At 40.6% G+C, this 23153-nt stretch overlaps 1 protein-coding gene across 8 annotated transcripts; it reads left to right on the forward strand.

Moving 5' to 3' along the window:
• Positions 1-12: 12 nt before the first annotated feature.
• PLAAT1 (phospholipase A and acyltransferase 1) lies at positions 13-21763 on the forward strand. Of its 8 annotated transcripts, none has more exons than XM_079922351.1 (6): positions 13-55; positions 622-750; positions 6029-6162; positions 6652-6790; positions 10809-11077; positions 21175-21763. In XM_079922351.1, the coding sequence occupies exons 2-6, from the start codon at positions 747-749 to the stop codon at positions 21274-21276; spliced, it is 648 nt and encodes a 215-aa protein (XP_079778477.1). In that variant the 5' UTR covers positions 13-55; positions 622-746; the 3' UTR covers positions 21277-21763. The 8 variants fall into 8 exon arrangements, with proteins under 8 accessions (XP_079778477.1, XP_079778481.1, XP_079778482.1 ...); XM_079922355.1 differs by lacking the exon at positions 21175-21763 and adding an exon at positions 12530-12763; XM_079922356.1 differs by lacking the exon at positions 21175-21763 and adding an exon at positions 12533-12763.
• The last annotated feature ends 1390 nt before the right edge of the window (positions 21764-23153 follow it).

A 23153-nucleotide genomic window follows, 5' to 3' on the forward strand; every position in this document is an offset into this window, starting at 1 on the left:
GGTACCGGGAAAATTTGACGCAGGAACGTCCCAGTGGCGGGGCAGGGTGTCCTCGGTTAGTTACCGCGCTGGGGCTGCGCTTCGGCGGCTGGGTTTGTGTGTGTGTCTGTGCGAGCGGAGAGCAGGTGTGGCGTCGGTACTCCCAGGGGTGCGGAGGGGACGGAGGCGGGCGGGCGGGCGGAGGGTCCCCAGGCGGTGGCGCAGCCCGGCCCGGGCGGCAGGAGCAGCGAGCGTGCGCTGCACCGTCGGAGCGCCGGGGCCTTTCCGCGCGGCGGGGTGGCGTTGGCGCCGGAGGCCGGCCTTGGCTACCGGCAGTACGCCGCTGCCGCCGTGCCCTCCCCCGGGCGCAGATAGAGTGGACCCCCGGCCGGTAGCTGGAGGGGCAGCAGCGGCGTGGCCGGCGCGACCCCAGGACCCTCGCCGCTGCCACCTGTGGGGAGAATAACCCAGGCTTCAGAGTGAGGTGTACTGGGGAGGGGGAGGGAGGACCTCTAGGACCCCGACAGCCTTGCTGAACTGGCTCTCAGACGAGAGAGCCCCAGGGACCAGTAGAGAGCTTCTCATTTAACCTATGTCCCTCCTCCCCCCTAGCCCCCCCCCCCATTTTTCTTTTCTTGCAAGTGGGAGAACAGAGTCCATGGGGAAAGAGAGACTCGCTTTCCCGTGTGACACAGCTATCAAGTGGCAGAACCAGGACTGGACCTCGTCTTGCTTACTAAGGCCTTGTATCCACCGTCTTCACTGAAATGAGTATGAATAATAAGTATTTATTATTATAATATATTAGGTTTTGGAACTATGAATGGTGATATCACTGTGGCATTCAGGACTATTAATGTAATTTGTGTGCTGGAAAAGCCCAGCCGCTCTGGCCTCCCTGGGCTCGGGATCCTAGTTCCTTCATTTATTAAACATTCCCTGGGCAGTTACTTGTGACAGCCACTCTGCAGCAAACTGCAGGTGTAGAGATAAACAGGAACCAGCCCTCCACGTGGAGCAGAAGAGAAAATTCCCCGGACATCAGTAACTCACGCAGGTGTAGCAAACGCAATGGGCGTTAGAGAGATAAAGGAGTAGTGGTAGCTCGGAAGGAGATGTCACTTGTGGCTGAGAGGAGGTGGACCTTGGGGAGGAGGTGACATCTGATCTGGATCCTTAAGAGTGGGTCATTTGGAAATGGGCAGCGCATTCCAGGTAGAAGTTTCGGTACTAGCAACATAACTCCAGGTGAGAGTGAGGAATAATGGTTTGGTTTGCCTAGAATGTAGGGATGCATAAGGAGTCCAAGATTACAGAGGGAGCGAGATTCGGAGTCGACAGGGGGATCCACGGAGGGATTCCAAGCTAGGAATGAGGGGGCAATGGCTGATGGTTCATTTGGCTGGGAGTTGGAACCCTCAGCTGTAGGGAGAGGATGTGGGAGCAAGGATACTGGCAGCTCTGAGGGTCTGTGAATTAGCCGTTCTGGGAGCCTAGGGCTATGGATGAAAAATGCAGCTTTAGTGGGAAATGGTCCAAACTGAATTGGGAGACTGTTGGACTGTAGGGACAGCCCGTGCTTATGTTTCAGACCGCCAATAGCATCCTCGGGAGTAGTTTGTGAAAAAGTGCTCTTAGTATTCTTGTAACACAGGTGGCCCCAGGGACACAAGCAGCAGTTAATCAGCCTGTCCCTATCTGTGCAGGGGGGCCGTTATTTCTTCTGATGCATCCTGGGGGACCAACAAGGAGCTATAAACAAGGAAGCTTGTTTTGGCATGAAACAGGAAGTTTCTTGTACAAAGATTACAGACACTCTTTATTGTAAACTAGTCAAACAATTCTGTGCAGATGAACTGTTAAAATGAAGTACTTTTACCTTAAAGGTGACACACAAAGATTTCAGCAGAGGACTTAAAAATGTATCTTTAATTCGTTCTGTATTGTCATGTTCATGAAGCACTATGTAACGCACTTGAATGGAATGGGTAGATGTCCATGTAAATCAAATTACCCAAGCAGACAGGTTTTAGCCATTTCCCTAAGGTATGATGAGTCTGGGAACCTTCTAAAAGCTTCTAGAAGCTTCTCATCTTGACACCTCCCCTGCAGAAGAGCAGGGGTTCCCCAAGGCTCCACTTCCTATTACTCACTGGTTCCACATATGAATATTTAAAAACTTCCTGTGTTGTCTTATGAAATATACATTCTGTATGCTCTTGCAGCTTCTCTATCTAATGAATATTTGAGAAGGGGGAAAAGATGAAATATCGTTTAGTAGCAATTCCTTTGGCTAGTGATGTTAATCAGTGGAGTAAGGAAGGAGCATGCAGTCTGGAACAAGCAGACAGACCTGGGATTGAATTCTAGTTCTGTCAGTTACTACCTGTGTGACTTTTAGTTCTGATACTTAATTCATCTGAGTCTCAGTTTCCTCGTCTCTAAAAAGGTGATTGTAATCATCAGCTCACAACTGTTGTGCAGTCTCACAGCGTGCAAGAAGGGCTGCAGAAAGGTCAGCAAGGGAGGAGGTATAGTGCACACGGGGACAAGCATTTAAGGATGAGGAGCCTGACCTTGGATGCAGGCTAGTCTGAGTCCAGATGTGCGTTCTGCCCTTTCCCACTGTGTAACTTTGGATGAGTCTCTGAACTGCTGTGAACGTCAGGTTCCTCATACTTAAAATGGGGGAAATAATTATATGTACTTTGTGCTGTTGATTTGAGGATTGCACAGTTTCTGGGAAATAGAATGAGATGAACACTAGAGGTGAAAGGGACCTCGGAAGGCCTCCTCACCTTACCAGCGCCTCCCCCCCGCCCCATGGAAATCTTATTTTTATCAACTGTGACTGTGTTTAAACATTCCCAGTGACAGAGACTGATATCTGTACAAGGTGCTCCATTCCATTGTTGGATCACTTTCAATAAAAGAGAAATTCTCCCCGTATACAGCTAAAAGTTGCCTCATTGTAACTTCCCCATGTTGGTCTTCTTCTATGCTCTGCGGGGGGGAAAAATACATTGATCTTTTTTTTTTTTCATTAAAGATTTTTATTTTGAGCTAATTGTAGATTCACATGCAGTTGTAAGAAATAATACAGAGAGATCCCTTGTACCTTTGCCAGGTTTTCCCCAGTGGTAACATCTTGCAACACCACACTGCAGTATCACAAACAGGTTATTGACATGGACCACATGGAGAGGCAGAGCATTCCACCCTCTCTAGCATCTTTCATATGTTGCCTTTTTATAGCCACACCCACTTCCTTCTTACCACTTCCTTAACCCCTGGCAACCATTATTAGTTCTCTGTTTCTATAATTAGGTCATGTCAAAATGTTGTATAGATGGAATCATATATATAACATGTCATGTCACTGGCTTTTTTCACTCAGCACAGTTCTCTAGAGATTCATCCTTGGTTGTGTTGTTGCATTTATTAATAGTTTGTTCTTTTTTACTCCTTAGGAGTAGTGTTCCATGGTATGGGTGTACCACAAATTGTTTACTGTTCACCCATGGAAGTTCATCTGGGTTGTTTCCAGTTTTGGCCTATTATGCTATAAACATTCGTGTACAGGTTTTTGTGCAAATATAAGTCTTTAATGCCTCCAGTCTCTGGGATAAACGCCTAGGAGTGCAATTGCTGGACCATATTTTAGTTACAAGGTAAGTTTTTAAAGGAATTTCCAGACTACTTTGAGTGACTGCAACATTTTATATTATCAACAGCCGGTGAATGAGTGATCCAGTGACTCCACATTCTTGCCAGCATTTTCTCTGGTCACAATTTTTTAATTTAGCTACTGTGATAGGTATGTAGTGCTATCATGGTTTTAATCTAAATATCCCTAATAGCCACTGATGTTTAACATGGCTTGACATCTGCGGCTCTTCTTTGATGAAAGGTGTCATTGTGTCCTTTGCTCAAGTTCTAATTGTATTCTTTGCTTCTTAATTGTTAAGTCTTGAGAGTTCTTTGTATGTTCCTGCTATTGGTCCTTTCTTGGATATGTAGTTTTCAAAAATTTTCTCCTGCTCTGTAGCTTGTCTTTTTTTCCTTTTAATAGGGTCTTTTGTGCTGCAAAAGTTTTGAATTTTGAGGACATCCAATTTGTCAGTTTTTCCTTTTACGAATAATACTTTTGGTGTCAAGTCTAAGAACTCTTCGTTTACCCTAAATCCTGAGGATTTTCTCCTATGTATTTTTCCCTCTATGTTTTATAATTTTATATTTTACATTTAAGTCCCAAAGTGACAGAACTAGCATGGAGAAGACCTGAAACAAGAACTCATGTCTCTCACACCTAGGGTAGTTATTTTTCCCTCCGTATTTTATAATACAAGTGTTTCAGGGAGTATTTTAAAAAGGTTGGCATTTGCTAATATCACTTTTTAGCTGTAAAATGTGATAATAACATAATAAACTCAAATCATGGTAGATTTTTAAAAAATGAATTAGGGTTAATTGAATAGTGCACTTGAAAAAAACCGTTACACTACAAAGTACTTTCTGTTCAAATGGTGGTTATTATTGTAAGCTTGGCTAGGTCTCTGAATGCTAACAGGCAGCTGTGTGTGCTTGCTGATTCCTTTTCATGGGAAATGTGTTTGTTTATATCATAGTATAGTATCTATTTTTCCTTTTAGTGCCCATGTGGCCAAATTGTGAACTGCCATATTAATAAGACTCAAACATATTTGAGAGGGTGGTTAGACTTAATAGTTTCCATAAAGTTGTTTTAATAGTTATTTTTCAACAGATGGACAGTTTGCATTTGGCCTCATTTCTGTGACAGTATGATGATTGAAGTTTTCAACAGATGGCATACAAATACTTGGGAAAACACCCTCCCAATATTAATTGTTGTAAAAAAGACTTTTAGTGTGCCAGGAAAATGATAGTCTGTATCCCCAAGCTCTTTGCCTATGCTATTATAATTATAATTTAGATGATTTGGAAGTTTCCCTTTCTGGCACTTGGGTTTATTTTGTAAATGAGTATATGTATCTACATTAGAGTGAGAGATGCAGAGGAATACTCTGTTGTCAATTAGATATCCAACATGGTTATAACATGAAATCTCCTTTTTATTATCAATGAATGTACATAACTTCCTCTTACTGAATCCTTCTACTTGGATGCTGTACATAGAAAATGTAATGTTCCATAAAAATCAACCATCAGAGACTTATATGTTCTTTCTGAAAAGTACTGACTTAAAAGGAAAAAAATTCACCAAACTGTGAATTTTCAGACATACCTATCAATATGATGAACTTCCCAACCTTCCAAGTTGTCCCACCTTGCACTGTTTTGGGAATCAGAAATGAGGAATCAGACAGTAAGTGGGGCAGTTGGGGAGTGGTGGAAATCTGTGAGAGTGTTTGTGGTTGTCACAATGACAAAGGGTGTTTACTGATATTTAGTGGGTGTGTTATCGAACCTGGATTTGGGTCCCCTTGCCTGACATGCAGCAAAGCCAACCTGTTGACACTGGGTTGTGGTGAAGGAAAGTACAGCATTTATTGCAGGGTGCCAAGCAAGAAGAATGGGCAGCTCATGCTCAAAAGTTCTGAACTCCCCAATGACTTTCAGGGAAGGGTTTTTAAAGGCAAGGTGAGGGAGGGGCCACAGGGTGTGTGATCAGCTTGTGCTCAATTCTCGGCTTGGTTGGCATCAAGGTGAAGTTTCAAGCATCGTTAATCTTCTGGTTTCAACCAGTCTGTGTCTATGTGCTTGAAGTCGTAGTTTTCACCTGATGGGGTTCTGCTTCCTATAAAAACAACTTAGGAATGTGTGTCAGATATTTATCTATATATTTCAGGGAACTGGAAGTTTGGTGACTCCGCTATCTGGCTGATTTATAGTCTAAATTGTTACCAGTTTCCCCACCCAGCAGCTATTCTTTTTTTCTACTTCTTCACCTTTCCTAATCATTAACTCTTGAGCCAGCCTTTTAAGACTCAGGGGAAGCCTGGAAGACTAAAGCAAAAGCCTTTTTTCTTCAAAAGACAGGGACACGGGGACTTGTATATGGTTTCAGGTGGAGGCCAGTGTGCCTGGGTCTGCACAGCACAGTTCAGCACAAGGAAGAAAGGTCCTGTGTCCTACAGTATGCCTGAATATCTGACTGGACACTCATCTGAGCCTGGAGCTTGTGTCCGCTTAAATCACAGAGTAAGTTTTGCAGGATAAAGTATACTTTTGCACAGAATGTTCGTGAACACCCAGACCTCTTTTTGATTTTACTAAGTCACTATATGAAAGATCACTATATGATCTTCTGCTTCTGAATCCTGACTTTTTTCATGCTAAGTGCTTTATTATATTTTTTGTGTAGTCATGAACTGAACATTTACATAGTAAAACAGATATTATCATGAAATGCTTATTATAATAAAGGAGCCTTGGGGTTAATCAGTATGAGAAGCATTGCTATAGAAAATTAAGCAATAGTAGAGAAATTCTTTCTCCACTTGTCCATGTGTGCACACATAATTCCGTGTAGGAATCATTGAAAGAAAAGGACAGTGGTTTGAATCTAAGTATTTAATAAGGAATGCAATCCCAATAAATTCTGTATTGCCATGTTTCTATAGAAGCCTTGAACTGATTTTCTTTTGCCAAGTCATATCAGCTAGATCTTCTTTGTGTCTGTCGTTGCAGATGGCGTTTAATGATTGCTTTAGTTTGAACTATCCTGGCAACCCTCAGCCAGGTGATTTGATTGAAGTGTTTCGTCCTGGCTATCAACACTGGGCACTGTACTTGGGTGATGGGTATGTTATCAACATAGCACCTCTAGGTAAGGTTTGTTTCCAGAAGCTCCTGGGAGCTTTTTAGTTTTCTTGTTACAAGAAGGAATCATGAAAAAATCATAAAATAAAACAGACTAGAAATAAAATGTAGAAAGTAGATAAATCCAACTGATGTAGGTTTACAGAAGGACCTTCTAAGACTAAAGTGGCATTGAAGAAATCACAAAAGCCAATTAATATTAAAATTTTAAACCTCTGAATTAAAAAAACACAGTTAAAAAGTAAATAATCAGCTGGGGAAAATATTTGCCACAAACATGACAAGAGTCACAATGTCTTTATATATAATACAAATAGATGATTTCAATTCATTCAACATCTATTTATAGATTTTCCAGTATGTGCCAAAGGCTATTCTAAATGCTAGGGATACATAAGCCAGTCCCTACACAGTGGAGCTTACATTCTAGTGGAGAGAGAGAGGGAGACAGAGACAGAGAGAGAGGGAGAGAGGGAGAGAGGGAGAGAGCAAGCCTGAGAGAGGGAGCATGAACAAAATACAGAAAGTAATGTTAGATTAGAGATAAGTGATAACGGAGAAAATCATAGAAGCAGGATAGGAAGTGCTGGGGAGTTGTGGCTGCTGCAGTTTTAAATTAGCTTGTCAGGAAAATCTCACGAGAAAGTAATATTTGAGACATAACTTGAAAGAGGTGAAGAAACCCAGCACGTGACATTTGGGGAAAGAGTTCCTTAAGCTGAGGGAACAGCAGCGAACACCCAAATCCCAACAAACAAATGGGTAAAAGATTGTGAACAGTCTGTAGAAGACTGTTTTTAAAGGTTTCAGCTTTTCAGTCATCTAGGAATTATAAAATAAAATGACAGATTTTATGCCTCTCACATTAGCAAAATTTAAAAAAATGATAATCTGTTGATAAAGGTATAATGAAATGAACACAAGGATACTGTTGACAGAAATATAAGTTGATAAAATTGTTCGCAAAAACAATTTAACAATATGTGCTAAGAGTCTTAAAGGAGTTCATACGCTCTGACCCTGTAATTTTACCTCTATGAATCTATTCTTGGGAAATACTTTTAGAGATACTAATTTAATATTTGCGTATGAGAATGTTCACTTCTATCTCATTTATAATGGTTTAAAAAACAGAATGGATCAATGGCTAGCAAGGGAATGGTTAAGTGAATTATGATTTAGCCACAAGATATTAGGTATCTGTGTTTGGCAGAATTTTTTTTTTTTTTTTTTTGCGGTACGCGGACCTCTCACTGTTGTGGCCTCTCCCGTTGCGGAGCACAGGCTCCGGACTCGCAGGCTCAGCGGCCATGGCTCACAGGCCCAGCCTCTCCGTGGCATGTGGGATCTTCCCGGACCGGGGCACGAACCTGTGTCCCCTGCATCGGCAGGCGGACTCTCAACCACTGCGCCACCAGGGAAGGCCTGGCAGAATTTTTTAGTTGCAAGTAACATAAATTCAAATTCACTTAAACAAAACGGCAAATTCATTGCTTCAGTGAAGGAAACTACAGAAAGAGTAGAGATGGTGCTGGCCTCAGGGATGCCCAGATCTAGGGGATTGAACACTATCAAAATTCTCCATCCCACATCTGCATTCTTTTTCTGTATATTGTCTTCATCATCCCAGGCTATGTCTAAGAAGCTGAGCTGATGACCATAAGCATTCTTAGGCTCTCATCCTTACAGGCTTGTGACCCACAGGAGAGAGTTACTTCCTGCCCATTGCAGTTAGAAAAATCATGGAGTCGGGCTTCCCTGGTGGCGCAGTGGTTGAGAGTCCGCCTGCCGATGCAGGGGACACGGGTTCGTGCCCCGGTCTGGGAAGATCCCACATGCCGCGGAGCGGCTGGGCCTGTGAGCCATGGCCGCTGAGCCTGCGCGTCTGGAGCCTGTGCTCCGCAGCGGGAGAGGCCACAACAGTGAGAGGCCCGTGTACTGAAAAAAAAAAAAAAAAAAAGAAAAATCATGGAGAATGACTCTAATTGTCTGGTGTGGGTCCCATGTCCATCACTGAACCGTAACTGTGTGCAGGAATAGGATAGTATGACTTGCCTAGAAAGAGTCTTTTCCAGAAAGGAAGAAGCAGTGGTAAGATGGGGTGCTCAGTAGACTAAAACAATAATACTTTAACAGCTAAAAATCATTTCTGGACATCTTTAATTGCATGAAAGATGATCTTGTATGATAGCTATTGGAAAATTCCAGATTAAAGTGCATTGTGTAATATGGTACCTGGTTTGCAAAGAAATCATATATACACACATACATGTTAATGCAAACATATACACACACGTATACAAGTGATAATAAAAGACAGTAAAAATACATCAAAATAATAACAATAGTTATTTCTGAGTGGCAGGATAATAGGTGGTTTATATTTATTTATGTGTTTATGCTGTATTTTTCTGTATTTTCTACAGGTTTAGAAATGAGCACAAATTATTAAGAAAAAATGTATGCAAATAACAAATTGCTTAGAATAATTTTTCCTCAAGATACCTTTATAAAGAAGTGTTTATAGGCCTAAGTCTTACTATCTTGAGAGCTTCTGAGAACTGTTAATGAAGTGATTTTTGCAAGATTTTGAGCTATTTGCCTCTTGTTCTAGAATATTGGAAGTGGAAATGGCAAATAAAATGACATTTACGATATAGAGCCATTCATTCTGTAGAGTCTAATAATTAACGCTAAGCAATTCTTTACATTATCTCTGCAGTTTTCACATTTGGAAAATAATATGAGGTTTCTGTGCTGTTTTCTTTTTTCCCACCTTAAGCTCCATCTTAGTGTGGTTCAAGCACTGACCTTTGATCCTGTAGACTGAAGTTAAATTCCTGTTTCTGTTAACTACTTGTGGGATGTTCCACAAGCCAGTTTATCTCTCCAAGCTTTGATTTTCTCATCGGTAAATTGATTACATCAAACTAGTCAAAAAAAAAAAATTGAATAATTCTAACTAGGATATATGTGTCCTATGAACTTGTAATGTGTAAGAACTTTTAACATGTAAGATAATTAACTGGAAATGCTGCTCCAATGAAAAGGATTTTGGAGGAGAGAAAAAAAGAGGAGTGGAAAAAAATGTTTGCTTTTAGTCATAACTGAAAGGAAAAGTGTCATAACACGGGTTATACAGAGACCCTTCATCTCATGGTTTACTTGAACAATGGCCAAGCATAGCAGTCTCGGGCAGATGGAGAGGGCCTAGGGCCTGGTGTTAAAGCTGAACGCTAAGGAATCAGATGCCTCAGGTGCTGACCACGGCACGCCAGGACACAGAGGTTTCAGGCAGTCTAGACCAATGCTTACGAATAGAGGCAGTAAGATGGAGTGGTAGGGCATGGGGAATTGTGACAGGTGGATTGGGCACAGCTAGGGGCCACATAGAGTGGACAGTGCCTACTACATTAGGTTTAGTTTTAGGACTTAGTTTCTTGGCTAAAGGAACTAGCAAAACAAAGGCAGGGCCCCAGCCTGATCCCAACTGACCCCTGAGAAGACTGGGGTCCCCTGCAGGTTTCAAAGTGAAGCCTAATTAAAAGAACAAGTGTAAAAACAGAGCTGGGTGTCAGGAGAGCTCCTTAGATACAGGACAAGAGCACTAATCGTAATGCACTACCGCTAAGCCCAACGGTATTAGTTTGGAAGGGTTCAAATGCTGAAAAATAGACTGCGTCATAGAAAAAGGGGGCAATGATCTTATCTGTACTTTGTTGGAAACATATGCCAAGATCCCTAATAATAATCAATTGATAGGGAACTTATTCCTCAAAAATAGGTAGAGTTTTCCCACCCAATTTGTTCTATAAATTTTCAAAAAGATAGGTAGATATAGATTTTCAAAAAGTTTTCTTATATTCTCACTCATATAGTATTGAACAGATGTTAGTGATAAATTAGAGAATGAGGGTTTACTATTAGTAAGATTAAATGGTTTCTGGTTTGAGGATAAGTTAGGATGGCAGTGGAGTTCACTGGGCTGGGTCGCTATATCTTGCTAACCAGAATTCTCCTTATAGACGATGGCATTTCTGCATCGTTTACAAGCGCCAAGTCTGTATTCAGCAGAAAGGCCCTGGTGAAGATGCAGCTTTTGAAGGATGTTGTGGGAAATGACACATACAGAATAAACAATAAATACGATGGAACATACCCACCACTCCCCGTGGAAGAAGTCATGCAGCGGTCAGAGTTTGTTGCTGGACAGGAGGTGGAGTATGACTTACTTGTCAACAACTGTGAGCATTTTGTGACTTTGCTCCGCTATGGAGAAGGAGTTTCAGAGCAGGTGAGTTTTCTCTAGGAGAAATGGAAGTTTCTTACATTGGGAAAATAATAGCTACTGACTATGATCAAGTTTTCAGGCCTCAAACAAATGGAAAAGAACAAGAAAATATGAGAACACTGAAGGACAAAGGAGGGAATCGAGTTGCCCAAGGTCATGCAGCAATTTCATGACCACACTGAGACTAGAACATTCGTATCATGAATTTAGGTTAGACGGGACTTGAAGCAGTCAAGACCATAGCTTTCTGTCATTCTTATTGCCCTCTGTCCTTCAGTTTTTTTTCCCATTACCCCACCATACAGCAATTTAATCAGTAACTTTATATACTGAAAAAAATATGCTGAAAAGAATGCTGACATTTTTGAGTGGGAGTTCATTTGCCGAAAACATAGATGGTAATAGTGAGATTCTTCTCCATTAGCTGAAAGAGGCTAACTGATGCCATAGCTTGGTGGCTTTGTAGATGTCTTCTGTTTCCTTGCGATGCTAGTTTCAAATAAATGTTGTGCTTTTGAGGAGATCCTTTGATTCATTGAGCTTTTGGAGGATTTTCAGTGAATTAATTGACATTTAAAAAAATTATTTATTTATTGTTTGGTTGTGCCGGGTCTTAGTTTCAGCAAGCAGGCTCCTTAGTTGTGGCTCCAGGGCTCCTTAGTTGTGGCATGCGAACTCTTAGTTGCAGTATGCATGTGGGATCTAGTTCCCTGATCAGGGATTGAACCAGGGCCCCCTGCATTGGGAGCTCGGAGTCCTATCCACTGTGCCACCAGGGGGACTTCCCCCACCAGAGGAAGTAGCTTATAGTTTTGTTATTTACCATCACTATTCGGTAGTATGTTAGATTCCTCACTAAAAGCATGCCCTTTCCCTACCTATCTTCCCACCAATCCAATTCCATCATTGATGTTTTAACCTAAAGATTTATTAAAGTGGTGTGAGAAAATGAATATGTAAAGGCTTTCAGTATCTTTAAATGGTGGATCTGTTATATAAATGTCTATTCTGAGGAATGAAGTTACAATTCTGCTCACGAAAGCTTGGGAAAATGGGAGATGGAACATAATGAAAGGATACATTTGTTTTTATTAAGAAGTAATTTGATTGGAAATTCATTTTTATTAGGAAGTGCATTACCATAATGAATGTTCTATTCACATGTAGCAATAAATTGCTTCTGATCCAAAACACAGAGGACGTGCACACAAGTTTCAGCTCACCTTTGCATTGAAAAGTAGTGGTATGGCTAAGAAATAAAGTTTGTTAATGACAAAATTGTCCACTGCACTCAATCAGTATTTTTTTTTTAATGTGGCTAAATCAAAAGGAATTAAAGCCATCTTTTTGCTTTGACTCTCACTTGTAATCTATCATCTTTCCACCTTTCATACCCAGGTCAAGACCCATGAAAAAGTAACCATTTTTTTAACAACTAATAGAACTGTTCTTTAGCAGGTTCTGATGAAGATGGTGTAGTGACAGCCTTAAGGACACACCTAAGCTTTGGAATTCTGCTGATCTGAGCTAGAGCCCCATCTTCACCACTTCATAGCTGGATGACTTTGGACACATTGTTTATCAGTTTCCTAATCTATAAAGCGAGGTTGTTTTATAGATTGTAAGAGATTTTTAAAGTCTCTTAGCATACTCCGTTACATATTATTCATCCCAATAAAAAGTGTACTTTCATAGACTACTTTTAATTTCAGTATTTTAGCAATTTTATAGATCTTTGTTGACACTCTTTAGTAAAATTCTCTGATCTAAGAAACTACAGCACTCGAATTGTTATTTTTATTTCTATCACTAATTAATAGTGTTAGTACTAATAATAACTAATATTAGATTTGTTTTCCAGGGTCCCTTTAAGGCTTAGGGGTCTTGAGCATAGAACAGTATCCTTGGGAAATGGCTGTGTATTTCCCCCAATTTAAAAAACTATAAATACATAAAAAGGTTAGGAAGGTGGAAGGATTGTGGCCCCATCTTTTTCTTCTTTGTACTTTTCTGTATTTTTAAAAAAATTAATGGACTTTACTTTTTAGAGTAGTTTTAAATTCACAGCAAAATTGAGCTGAAAGTATAGAGAGTTCCCGCATACTCCCCCTCCCACACACATAAATGTATCCTTCCCCACTGTCAACATCCTACAGCAGTGTGGTATATTTGTTACAAAAGATGAACCAACATTGGTACATCCTTATCAACCAGAGTCCATAGTGAAGGAAACCAGAATATGCCACCCGCAAATATGTCACTTTGGCATAAGGATTATTTTGAGCAGTTGAGAGACAACTGAGTAGAAGCGGTTGCAAGAAAAGCTCTCTGCTCTCCCCCTATTTGCCTAAAAGCAGGACATAAATTTTCAAAGGTGTTCCTCCTCCCCACTCTACCAGGAAGGACAAAAGTTAATCATCAGGGACAACCAGTGGTTAATGTAAGACCCTTATCAGCCTAGAGAGGGCACTAGAGGTATCTACATAGCAAACTACATACAAGCCTCTGTTTACCATTAGTTTCCTGTATGTTTACCTTCCCACAGACTGTTGCCCTTGGAAGGCGAACCACTTTCCTGTGTCCTGTCATTTCTCCACAAATTTATTGTTCTTTGTGGAAGATGCTATATAAGCCTAAGCCGGAATTCTTTGTGTCTTATTTAATTTATTTATTTTTATACAGCAGGTTCTTAGTTATGTATTTCATACATATTAGTGTATATATGTCAATCCCAATCTCCCAATTCATCCCACCACCACCACGCCCTGCCACTTTCCCCGCTTGGTGTCCATACGTTTGTTCTCTACATCTGTGTCTCTATTTCTGCATTGCAAACCAGTTCATCTGTACCATTTTTCTAGATTCCACATATATGTGTTCATATACGATATTTGTTTTTCTCTTTCTGACTTACTTCACTCTGTATGACAGTCTCTAGGTCCATCCACATCTCTACAAATGACCCAGTTTCGTTCCTTTTTATGGCTAATATTCCACTGCATATATGTACCACATCTTCTTTATCCGTTTGTCTGTCAGTGGGCATTTAGGTTGATTTCATGACCTGGCTATTGTAAATAGTGCTGCAATAAACACTGGGGTGCATGTGTCTCTTTGAATTATGGTTTTCTCTGGGTATATGCCCAGTAGTGGGATTGCTGGGTCATGTGGTAATTCTATTTTTAGTTTTTTAGGGAACCTGCATACCACCCTCCAAAGTAGCTGTATCAATTTACATTCCCACCAACAGTGCAAGAGGGTTCCCTTTTCTCCACACCCTCTCTAGCATTTGTTGTTTGTAGATTTTCTGATGATGCCCATTCTAACCAGTGTGAGGTGATACCTCATTGTAGTTTTTTTTTTTTTCGGTACGAGGGCCTCTCACTGTTGCGGCCTCTCCTGTTGCAGAGCACAGGCTCTGGACGTGCAGGCTCAGTGGCCATGGCCCACGGGGCCAGCCGCTCTGTGGCATGTGGGATCCTCCTGGACCGGGGCACGAACCCGTGTCCCCTGCATCGGCAGGCAGACTCTCAACCACTGCGCCACCAGGGAAGCCCCTCATTGTAGTTTTGATTTGCATGTCTCTAATAACCAGTAATGTTGAGCAGCTTTTCATGTGCCTCTTGGCCATCTGTATGTCTTTTTTGGAGAAATGTCTGTTTAGATCTTCTGCCCATTTTTGATTGGGTTGTTTGTTTTTTTAATATTGGGCTGCATGAACTGTTTGTATATTTCGGAGATTAATCCTTTGTCCGTTGATTCGTTTGCAAATATTTTCTCCCATTCTGAGGGTTATCTTTTCGTCTTGTTTACAGTTTCCTTGCTGTGCAAAAGCTTTTAAGTTTCATTAGCTCCCATTTGTTTATTTTTGTTTTTATTTCCATCTCTCCAGGAGGTGGGTCAAAAAGGATCTTGCTGTGATTTATGTCAAAGAGTATTCTTCCTAGGTTTTCCTGTAAGAGTTTTATAGTGTCCGGTCTTACATTTAGGTCTCTAATCCATTTTGAGTTTATTTTTGTGTATGGTGTTAGGGAGTGTTTTAATTTCATTCTTTTACATGTAGCTGTCCAGTTTTCCCAGCACCACTTATTGAAGAGGCTGTCTTTTCTCCATTGTATATCCTTGCCTCCTTTGTCATAGATTAGTTGACCATAGGTGCGTGGGTTTATCTGTGGGCTTTCTATCCTTTTCCATTGATCTATATTTGTGTTTTTGTGCCAGTACCATATTGTCTTGATTACTGTAGCTTTGTAGTGTAGGCTGAAGTCAGGGAGTCTGATTCCTCCAGCTCCGTTTTTTTCCCGCAAGATTGCTTTGGCTATTCGGGGTCTTTTGTGTCTCCATACAAATTTTAAGATTTTTTGTTCTAGTTCTGTAAAAAATGCCATTGGTAATTTGATAGGGATTGCATTGAATCTGTAGATTGCTTTGGGTAGTATAGTCATTTTCACAATACTGATTCTTCCAATCCAAGAACATGGTATATCTCTCCATCTGTCTGTGTCATCTTTTTATTTTTTAATTTTTAATTTTATTTATTTATTTATTTTTGGCTGTGTTGGGTCTTTGTTTCTGTGCATGGGCTTTCTCTAGTTGCGGCGAGAGGGGGCCACTCTTCATCGTGGTCACGGGCCTCTCACTGTCGCGGCCTCTCTTGTTGCAGAGCACAAGCTCCAGACGCGCAGGGTCAGTAGTTGTGGCTCATGGGCCTAGTTGCTCTGCGGCATGTGGGATTCTCCCAGACCAGGGCTCGAACCCGTGTCCCCTGCATTGGCAGGCAGATTCTCAACCACTGCGCCACCAGGGAAGCCCCTGTTTGTGTCATCTTTGATTTCTTTCATCACTGTCTTATAGTTTTCTGAGTACAGGTCTTTTACCTCCTTAGATAGGTTTATTCCTAGTTATTTTATTCTTTTTGTTGCAATGGTGAAGGGGATTGTTTCCTTAATTTCTTTTTCTGATCTTTTGTTGTTAGTGTATAGGAATGCAAGAGATTTCTGTGCATTAATTTTGTATCCTGCTACTTTACCAAATTCATTGATTAGCTCTAGTAGTTTTCTGGTGGCACCTTTAGGATTCTCTATGTATGGTATCATGCCATCTGCAAACAGTGATGATTTTACTTCTTTTCCAATTTGTATTCCTTTTATTTCTTTTCTTCTCTGATTGCCATGGCTAGGACTTCCAAAACTATGTTGAATAATAGTGGCGAGAATGGACATCCTTGTCTTTTCCTGATCTTAGAGGAAATGCTTTCAGTTTTTTACCATTGAGAATGATGTTTGCTGTGGGTTTGTCATATATGGCCTTTATTATGTTGAGGTAGGTTCCCTCTTTGCTCACTTTCTGGAGAGTTTTTATCATAAATGGGTATTGAATTTTGTCGAAAGCTTTTTCTGCATCTATTGAGATGATCATATGGTTTTTCTCCTTCAATTTGTTAATGTGGTGTATCACACTGATTGATTTGGGTATACTGAAGAATCCTTGCATCCCTGGGATAAATCCCACTTGATCGTGGTGTATGCTCCTTTTAATGTGCTGTTGGAATCTGTTTGCTAGTATTTTGTTGGGGATTTTTGCATCTATATTCATCAGTGATATTGGTCTGTAATTTTCTTTTTTGCATTATCTTTGTCTGGTTTTGGTATCAGGGTGATGGTGGCCTTGTAGAATGAGTTTGGGAGTGTTCCTCCCTCTGCTATATTTTGGAAAAGTTTGAGAAAGATAGTTGTTAGCTCTTCTCTAAATGTTTGATAGAATTCGCCTGTGAAGCCATCTGGTCCTGGACTTTTGTTTGTTGGAAGATTTTTAATCACAGTTTCAATTTCAGTGCTTGTGATTGGTCTGTTCATATTTTCTATTTCTTCCTGATTCAGTCTTGGCAGTTGTGCATTTCTAAGAATGTGTCCATTTCTTCTAGGTTGCCCATTTTATTAGCATAGTGTTGCTTGTAGTAGTCTCTTAGGATGCTTTGTATTTCTGTGGTGTCCATTGTACCTTCTCCTTTTTCATTTCTAATTTTATTGATTTGAGTCCTCTTCCTCTTTTTCTTGATGAGTCTGGCTAAAGATTTACAATTTTGTTTATCTTCTCAAAAAACCAGCTTTTAGTTTTATTGATCTTTGCTATTGTTTTCTTTGTTTCTATTTCATTTATTTCTGCTCTGATCTTTATGATTCCTTTCCTTTTACTAACGCTGTGTTTTGTTTATTCTCTCTCTTTGAGTTACTCTTCCCTGAATTTCTCCCATGAGTATATGAGATATGCATTTTAATAAACTTCTGTTTGCTTTCCTCTTATTACAGAGCCTCAGCTGAGAACTTGTTATGGGTAAAGGAAAAAATTTTCTTCCCCTAAAATAGTTAACATAAGGGTTCACTCTTTATGTTGTAAATTCTGTTGGTTTTGACAACTGTGTAATGTCATCCTGTATACTCTGCTTAATCATTCCCTCTTTCTCTAAATCTCTGGCAACCACTGATTTTTTTTTTTACTGCCCTGTAGTTTATCTTTCCCAGAATGTCATATAGTTGAAATCATACTAAGCAATATGCACTTAAAATTCTTCCATGTCTTTTCATGGTTTGGTTTCCCATTTCTTTTTATCGCTGAATAATATTCCCTTGTCTGGATGCACCACAGTTTATTTTTCCACTCACCTACTGAAGGACATCTTGGCTGCTTCCCAGTTTTGGTAATTATGAAAAAAAGCTGCTGGAAACATTTGCATATAGGTCTTTTGTGGATGTTAATTTTTGACTCATTTGGATAAACACCAAGTATTATGATTGTTGGATCATACGGTAAGAGTATGTTTAGTTTTGTAAGAAACTGCCCAGCTGTCTTCCAAAGTGGCTGTACCATTTTGAATTCCCATCAGCCATGAACGAGAGCTCCTGTTGCTCCAAATCTTTAGCATTTGGCACTGTCAGCGTTTTGGAGGTTAGCCATTCTGATAGGTACGTGGTTGTATCTCCATTGTTTTAATTTGCAATTCCTTAAATATGTATGATGTTGGACATCTTTTCATGTATTATTTGCTATCTGCATATCACATTTAGTGATGTGTCTCTTGAGATCTTTAGCCCAATTTTAATTGTGTTGCTTGCTTGTTTTCATATTGTTGAGTTTTAAGAGTTCTTAGCATATTTTGGAAAACTATCTTTTATCAAATATGCCTTTCACCAATGTTTTCTTCCAGCCTGTGGCTTGTCTTTTCCTTATTTTTACAAATTCCTAAAATCAACATTTCTCACTGTTCGAGTCTAAACAAGTTATTAAAATGTGTCTATCTTTGTGGAAGATAGCAGCACCCTTGAATGGGCCTGGACAAGCTGACACTACACGCTGACTGTGTTTCTTTGCTTAGCACTGCAGCCTTAGAGTCTTGGGGGAAGAGGGATTTTGATAACCCCTACAGTTATCTGTGACCCAGCTAAACTGATGTCTGGACCCAGCTGCTTCAGTTATAGCTAACATTTCATTGAGCATGTATATATAGATCCTCAGAATGGGTTGTTTACCATGCTCCCCCCCACCCCAAAAGCCCTATAAAGAATGAAGTGTGCCGGATAGGATTTGGTGATCTTATAATCCTAAATCAGCCATGAAGTAAAAGCTCTTGTTCATGCTGTTTCACCACAAAAATCCTGGGATTTTATAATCTTGCAGGTTAGATCCCATTACACATAACTCTAAGGGATTGTCCAAATTACATGTGCTTTTTCCATTTAGAATGCAACTTGAAAAAAATAAATGTTTGGGATTTGGGAAACTGCATGCTGGAAGTGGCTTTATTACAATTGTATCTTGCCTGTGCAATCTCAGGGGATTTTGAGTTAGTATTAAGTTGTCTGTCCCCTCCCCAGGTCTCTTAGATTTATGGGATTTCTCTCACATGTTATGTTTCTAGTGGCTGAAAGATACCCAATGAGTTAGGACTGCATCTAGCTGGGGCCACCCCACCCACAGGATCCTGCCATTTTCCCAGGGCTGTCCTCTGCTGCCATTTGATATCTCTGTTTAAAGACACCAATTGCACCTTCCTGTTTTTGCATTGCCTGCCATATTTTCCTGTATCAGCCCTCCTTGGAATCTAGCATCTGCCTGGAATTGCATGAGGTTTGGGCTTGGTTTATAATCCTTACTCCCTGTCTGATTATTGATTCTGCCCCTCTTTGGAATTTTGTCTGGTATCTTATATCTCCCAGCCCTTTTTTGCTCCCCATGAGCTATGTGGGTAGCTCTATGCTATAGTGAATTCTGACTCTCTCCTGGGAAGCAACTTAGGTAGCAACTAATTAAAAATTACAGATAAAAGAAATAACCAACTAACCAAATACATTAAATTAGAATTGTAAACTAAAATAGGATTTTTCAGTTGTTTGCCAGTGTCGTTCTCTTTGGCAACTGGGGATGGTAACAGAGCAGGGAGTTATAATTATAGGCCTCGTCCCTACAGACCACAGGATGATGTAATGAAGTGAATACTCTTGCCATTGTGCTTCTGTCCTGGCTAGAACCCATGCTGCCTGTTCCCCATAGGGAACCCACAGTTAGGGAGGGAACATTATGTGGCATATGGGGGTGGCAGGCTCCGTGGTGGAGGGCTGTGGGTTAGACAGAGGGCATGCTCCAGTGTGAGCTGGGTCACACTTTCCAGCACTGGGGCTGGTCTCCAGAGTAATTTAGGAAAAATGTTTTGCTTTATTTGAAAGCCCGATTCTTAACTCCCAGAGAATAACTGTCGTTTTCAGAATACCTGATGACTCTGAAGTATCTGAATGTGACCTTTGGGTCATAAAATTGCACTGCAGATGGAAGGCGATATTAGTTGAGTGCCATGAAACCATGAATATTCATCAGTTCCATCATCATGATGATGATTAATACCCTTAAAGATATAAATGTCTGAGCTCCTTTATGGACAATTGAGCTTGAGAGTGGTTTATTTTTGTTTATCTACATGAGAAATTACTTTTTGACATGATAGTTATCATCAGTATTGACTTCTCTTGAAGTTTGTTTATCAGAATAGAAAGTGTATCTACCAAATAAGAGCCTATAGGTATTGAGCTCAAGTCACATCCCTGAATTATTTTCCTAACAGACATGAAGTCAAGGAGCACACACACACACACACACACACACACACACACACACACACACACACACATATACGGGTCCATCCAAATGCTGTCATCTTTTTAATAGACTTCTTGAATGAGTGCTCCCACTTTCTTATCATGTCTACACCCCTCAACCAATACACACACACACACACACACACACACAGGATATTCACCTTGATACAGAATCAACCAAACCAGTATGTGTTTAGGGGGTAGGGGTTTCATAGGGGGAGAACACATGGTTCAAGACTAAACTATATCTAAACATCCTGGTGGTACGACCTCCCTCGGGCAAATCACTTTTAACTTCTCAAGTTTTACAAAACAGGAGTAATGCTACCTCCCAGGGGTACTATGACAATTATTAGGAATTGTGGCATAATGAGTTTGTAAACTCTCAGAAGCTATAAAAATATGAGGAATCTCGGGCTTCCCTGGTGGCGCAGTGGTTGAGAATCTGCCTGCTAATGCAGGGGACACGGGTTCGAGCCCTGGTCTGGGAGAATCCCACATGCCGCGGAGCAACTAGGCCCGTGAGCCCCAACTACTGAGCCTGCGCGTCTGGAGCCTGTGCTCCGCAACAAGAGAGGCCGCGATACTGAGAGGCCCGTGCACCGCGCTGAAGAGAGGCCCCCGCTTGCCACAACTAGAGAAAGCCCACACACAGAAACGAAGACCCAACACAGCAAAAATAAAATAATTAATAAACTCCTACTCCCAACATCTTCTTAAAAAAAAAAAATGAGGGATCTCTACCTATGTGTATTTCTATCTTTGTCATAATTATAATAATTATAAATTTATTTCATCTGCATACAGAATTTTAATTTTGCATTGAGTTTTGAATTCATCCATTGTACATTAAAATGGGTCTTCAGTTTAGGAAACAAGCTAAAGCTAGGGTTTAGGACACTGAGATGCTTTTAGAATAAGATGTGTTTTTGTTTCTTTCCTGTTTCCTTATAGGCCAACCGAGCAATAAGTACCATTGGGTTTGTGGCAGCTGCCGCTGGTGCCTTCTCTTTCCTTGGCTTGTTTCCAAAAAGACTAAGAGCAAAATACTATTAATTTACTGAAGAGATATTGGAGCTGAAGGAATTTGTGAGGAGGAAAAGAAACTTGGGATGAATACTTATTTTCAATGTATCATTATTGTTCCAAATTCCAATGATGGATGGCAGGCTCTTTAATAAATTGTTTACTGGTATTGTCTCATCACTGAGCCATGGAAATTTTTCTCCCTACTAGCATAGATTTCCTGTGGCAGCTTGAGTAAGAAGCAGTAGCCTTTTGAGTGAGCCAGCAGAGGATCTTAATATCACATCATCATTTATCTTCTATAAATATTGTTTTCCTTTCCCCTGAGGGTAACTATTTTGTATTTGCCAGAGGGATAAAGAACCTTTTATATGTGATTTTGAAAAAAAATGTTAAGAGCCCCCAATTTTGGGGTTGACATCAAAATTCATATTCCTTTTCTGGTGAGAAAAGAATTTTGGAAATTCAGCATGTGGTTAGGCAGCTTGAAGAACTTTTGATTAATAAACCATTTGAGGCTGGACACCCATCTCCTTGCTCCTGTGTAGATGGGGGCAGGGGGTGAATGGGAGAAGGAACTCTCGGCTCCAGTGTTTCGGATCCAGTGATTTCCCTGGAAGCGACTTATTTGTAAGGAATATGTGAGAAGCTGGAGTGGGCTGTTACTCCTACAAAGCTCCATCATTCCCTTTGGATTTTGAAGTATTTCAAGAGTTTGACCCTCTTAACCTTAGCAAGAGATCATTAAATGTAGGTTTAAGGTGCCATATTTAGAAAACAATATCCTGTGTTACTTTTCAAGGCTTTTACTATGTCAAGGAGTGTCATGATTTTACCCTTGCATTTTATTGATTATGTGTTGAACGAAACACACTACTTTTTAATACCTTTCCAGTGGAATTCTTATCGGCAGCAGGTGGGGAGAAGTGGATGCAGGTCTCTATACCCTGGGATTATATCAGATATTAAACGACACTGCCAGCTAATGACATCCTTATTGTGCCATCATTAAAAGTATGGCATTAAATAAAGGAAAAGTTTAAGTAAATTTAGGGGGTTCGGGGTGGAATGAGGGAACCAGGAATATGGTAGATAAAGTAACTAAACAGATGACTCAGTGAAAGTCTTGGACCTGTTAAACTGATTTAGATTTTACTCCCAGGCCAGAAATACTTTACAATCTAATTGCAGGGTTAAGAATACTGATAACAGAAGGGGTCACGTGCTACCATCAGGGCAAGTAGAGACCCTGTCTCTCTTCCTGTTCCCTGACTAATCCCTTCCCTTTCTTATGGCACCATTTCTGTCTGCAGATAAACCCCCTTCCTGCAGATAAACTCTCTTCCTCCCTGTTCTTCTGGGAGGTGTGTCTCCTACCTGACAGCATGATCCAAAATTATCCCTGCATTTTTATTCTAAATTCAGTTTCGTATCCCTTTTATGTCCTACTCTCAATAGTAAAATTATAAAAGAAAAAAAAAAGGCTCTTTCCTAGTATTGTCTAATCAGGGTGAGATTGGCAGCAGCTTAATGTGTTCTGTCTCCCTGGGTGTGCTTACTTTTTAATAAAGATAACTGCAGAGGACAAATCTTAGCCCTGAACAGGAGACTGGGGTGTGGTGAAATTTCCACACTGGCCTATGGGTGAGGGAATAGAATTGGCAACACAGAGGACATCCTGAGGATCCTCAGGTCAAACCCTTCTAGAGGACTCTGAACATGTCCACTCCAGAAGGCAGTCCTAGCAGTACTGAATAATACTGAAAAGTCACAAGTGTGCTTTTAAATGAAATTCATGGATTCATTTTTCACAGGTAGTGTTCAAGTCTCTAGCAGTTTTCAGCCTTAGAGATAAGCTCACAAAGTTAGCCATCAGTCTTCTCAAAAAGTGGCCACTCTTGGTGATG

Source organism: Stenella coeruleoalba (assembly GCF_951394435.1).
Source record: "Stenella coeruleoalba genome assembly, chromosome: 5".
NCBI lineage: Eukaryota > Metazoa > Chordata > Mammalia > Artiodactyla > Delphinidae > Stenella > Stenella coeruleoalba.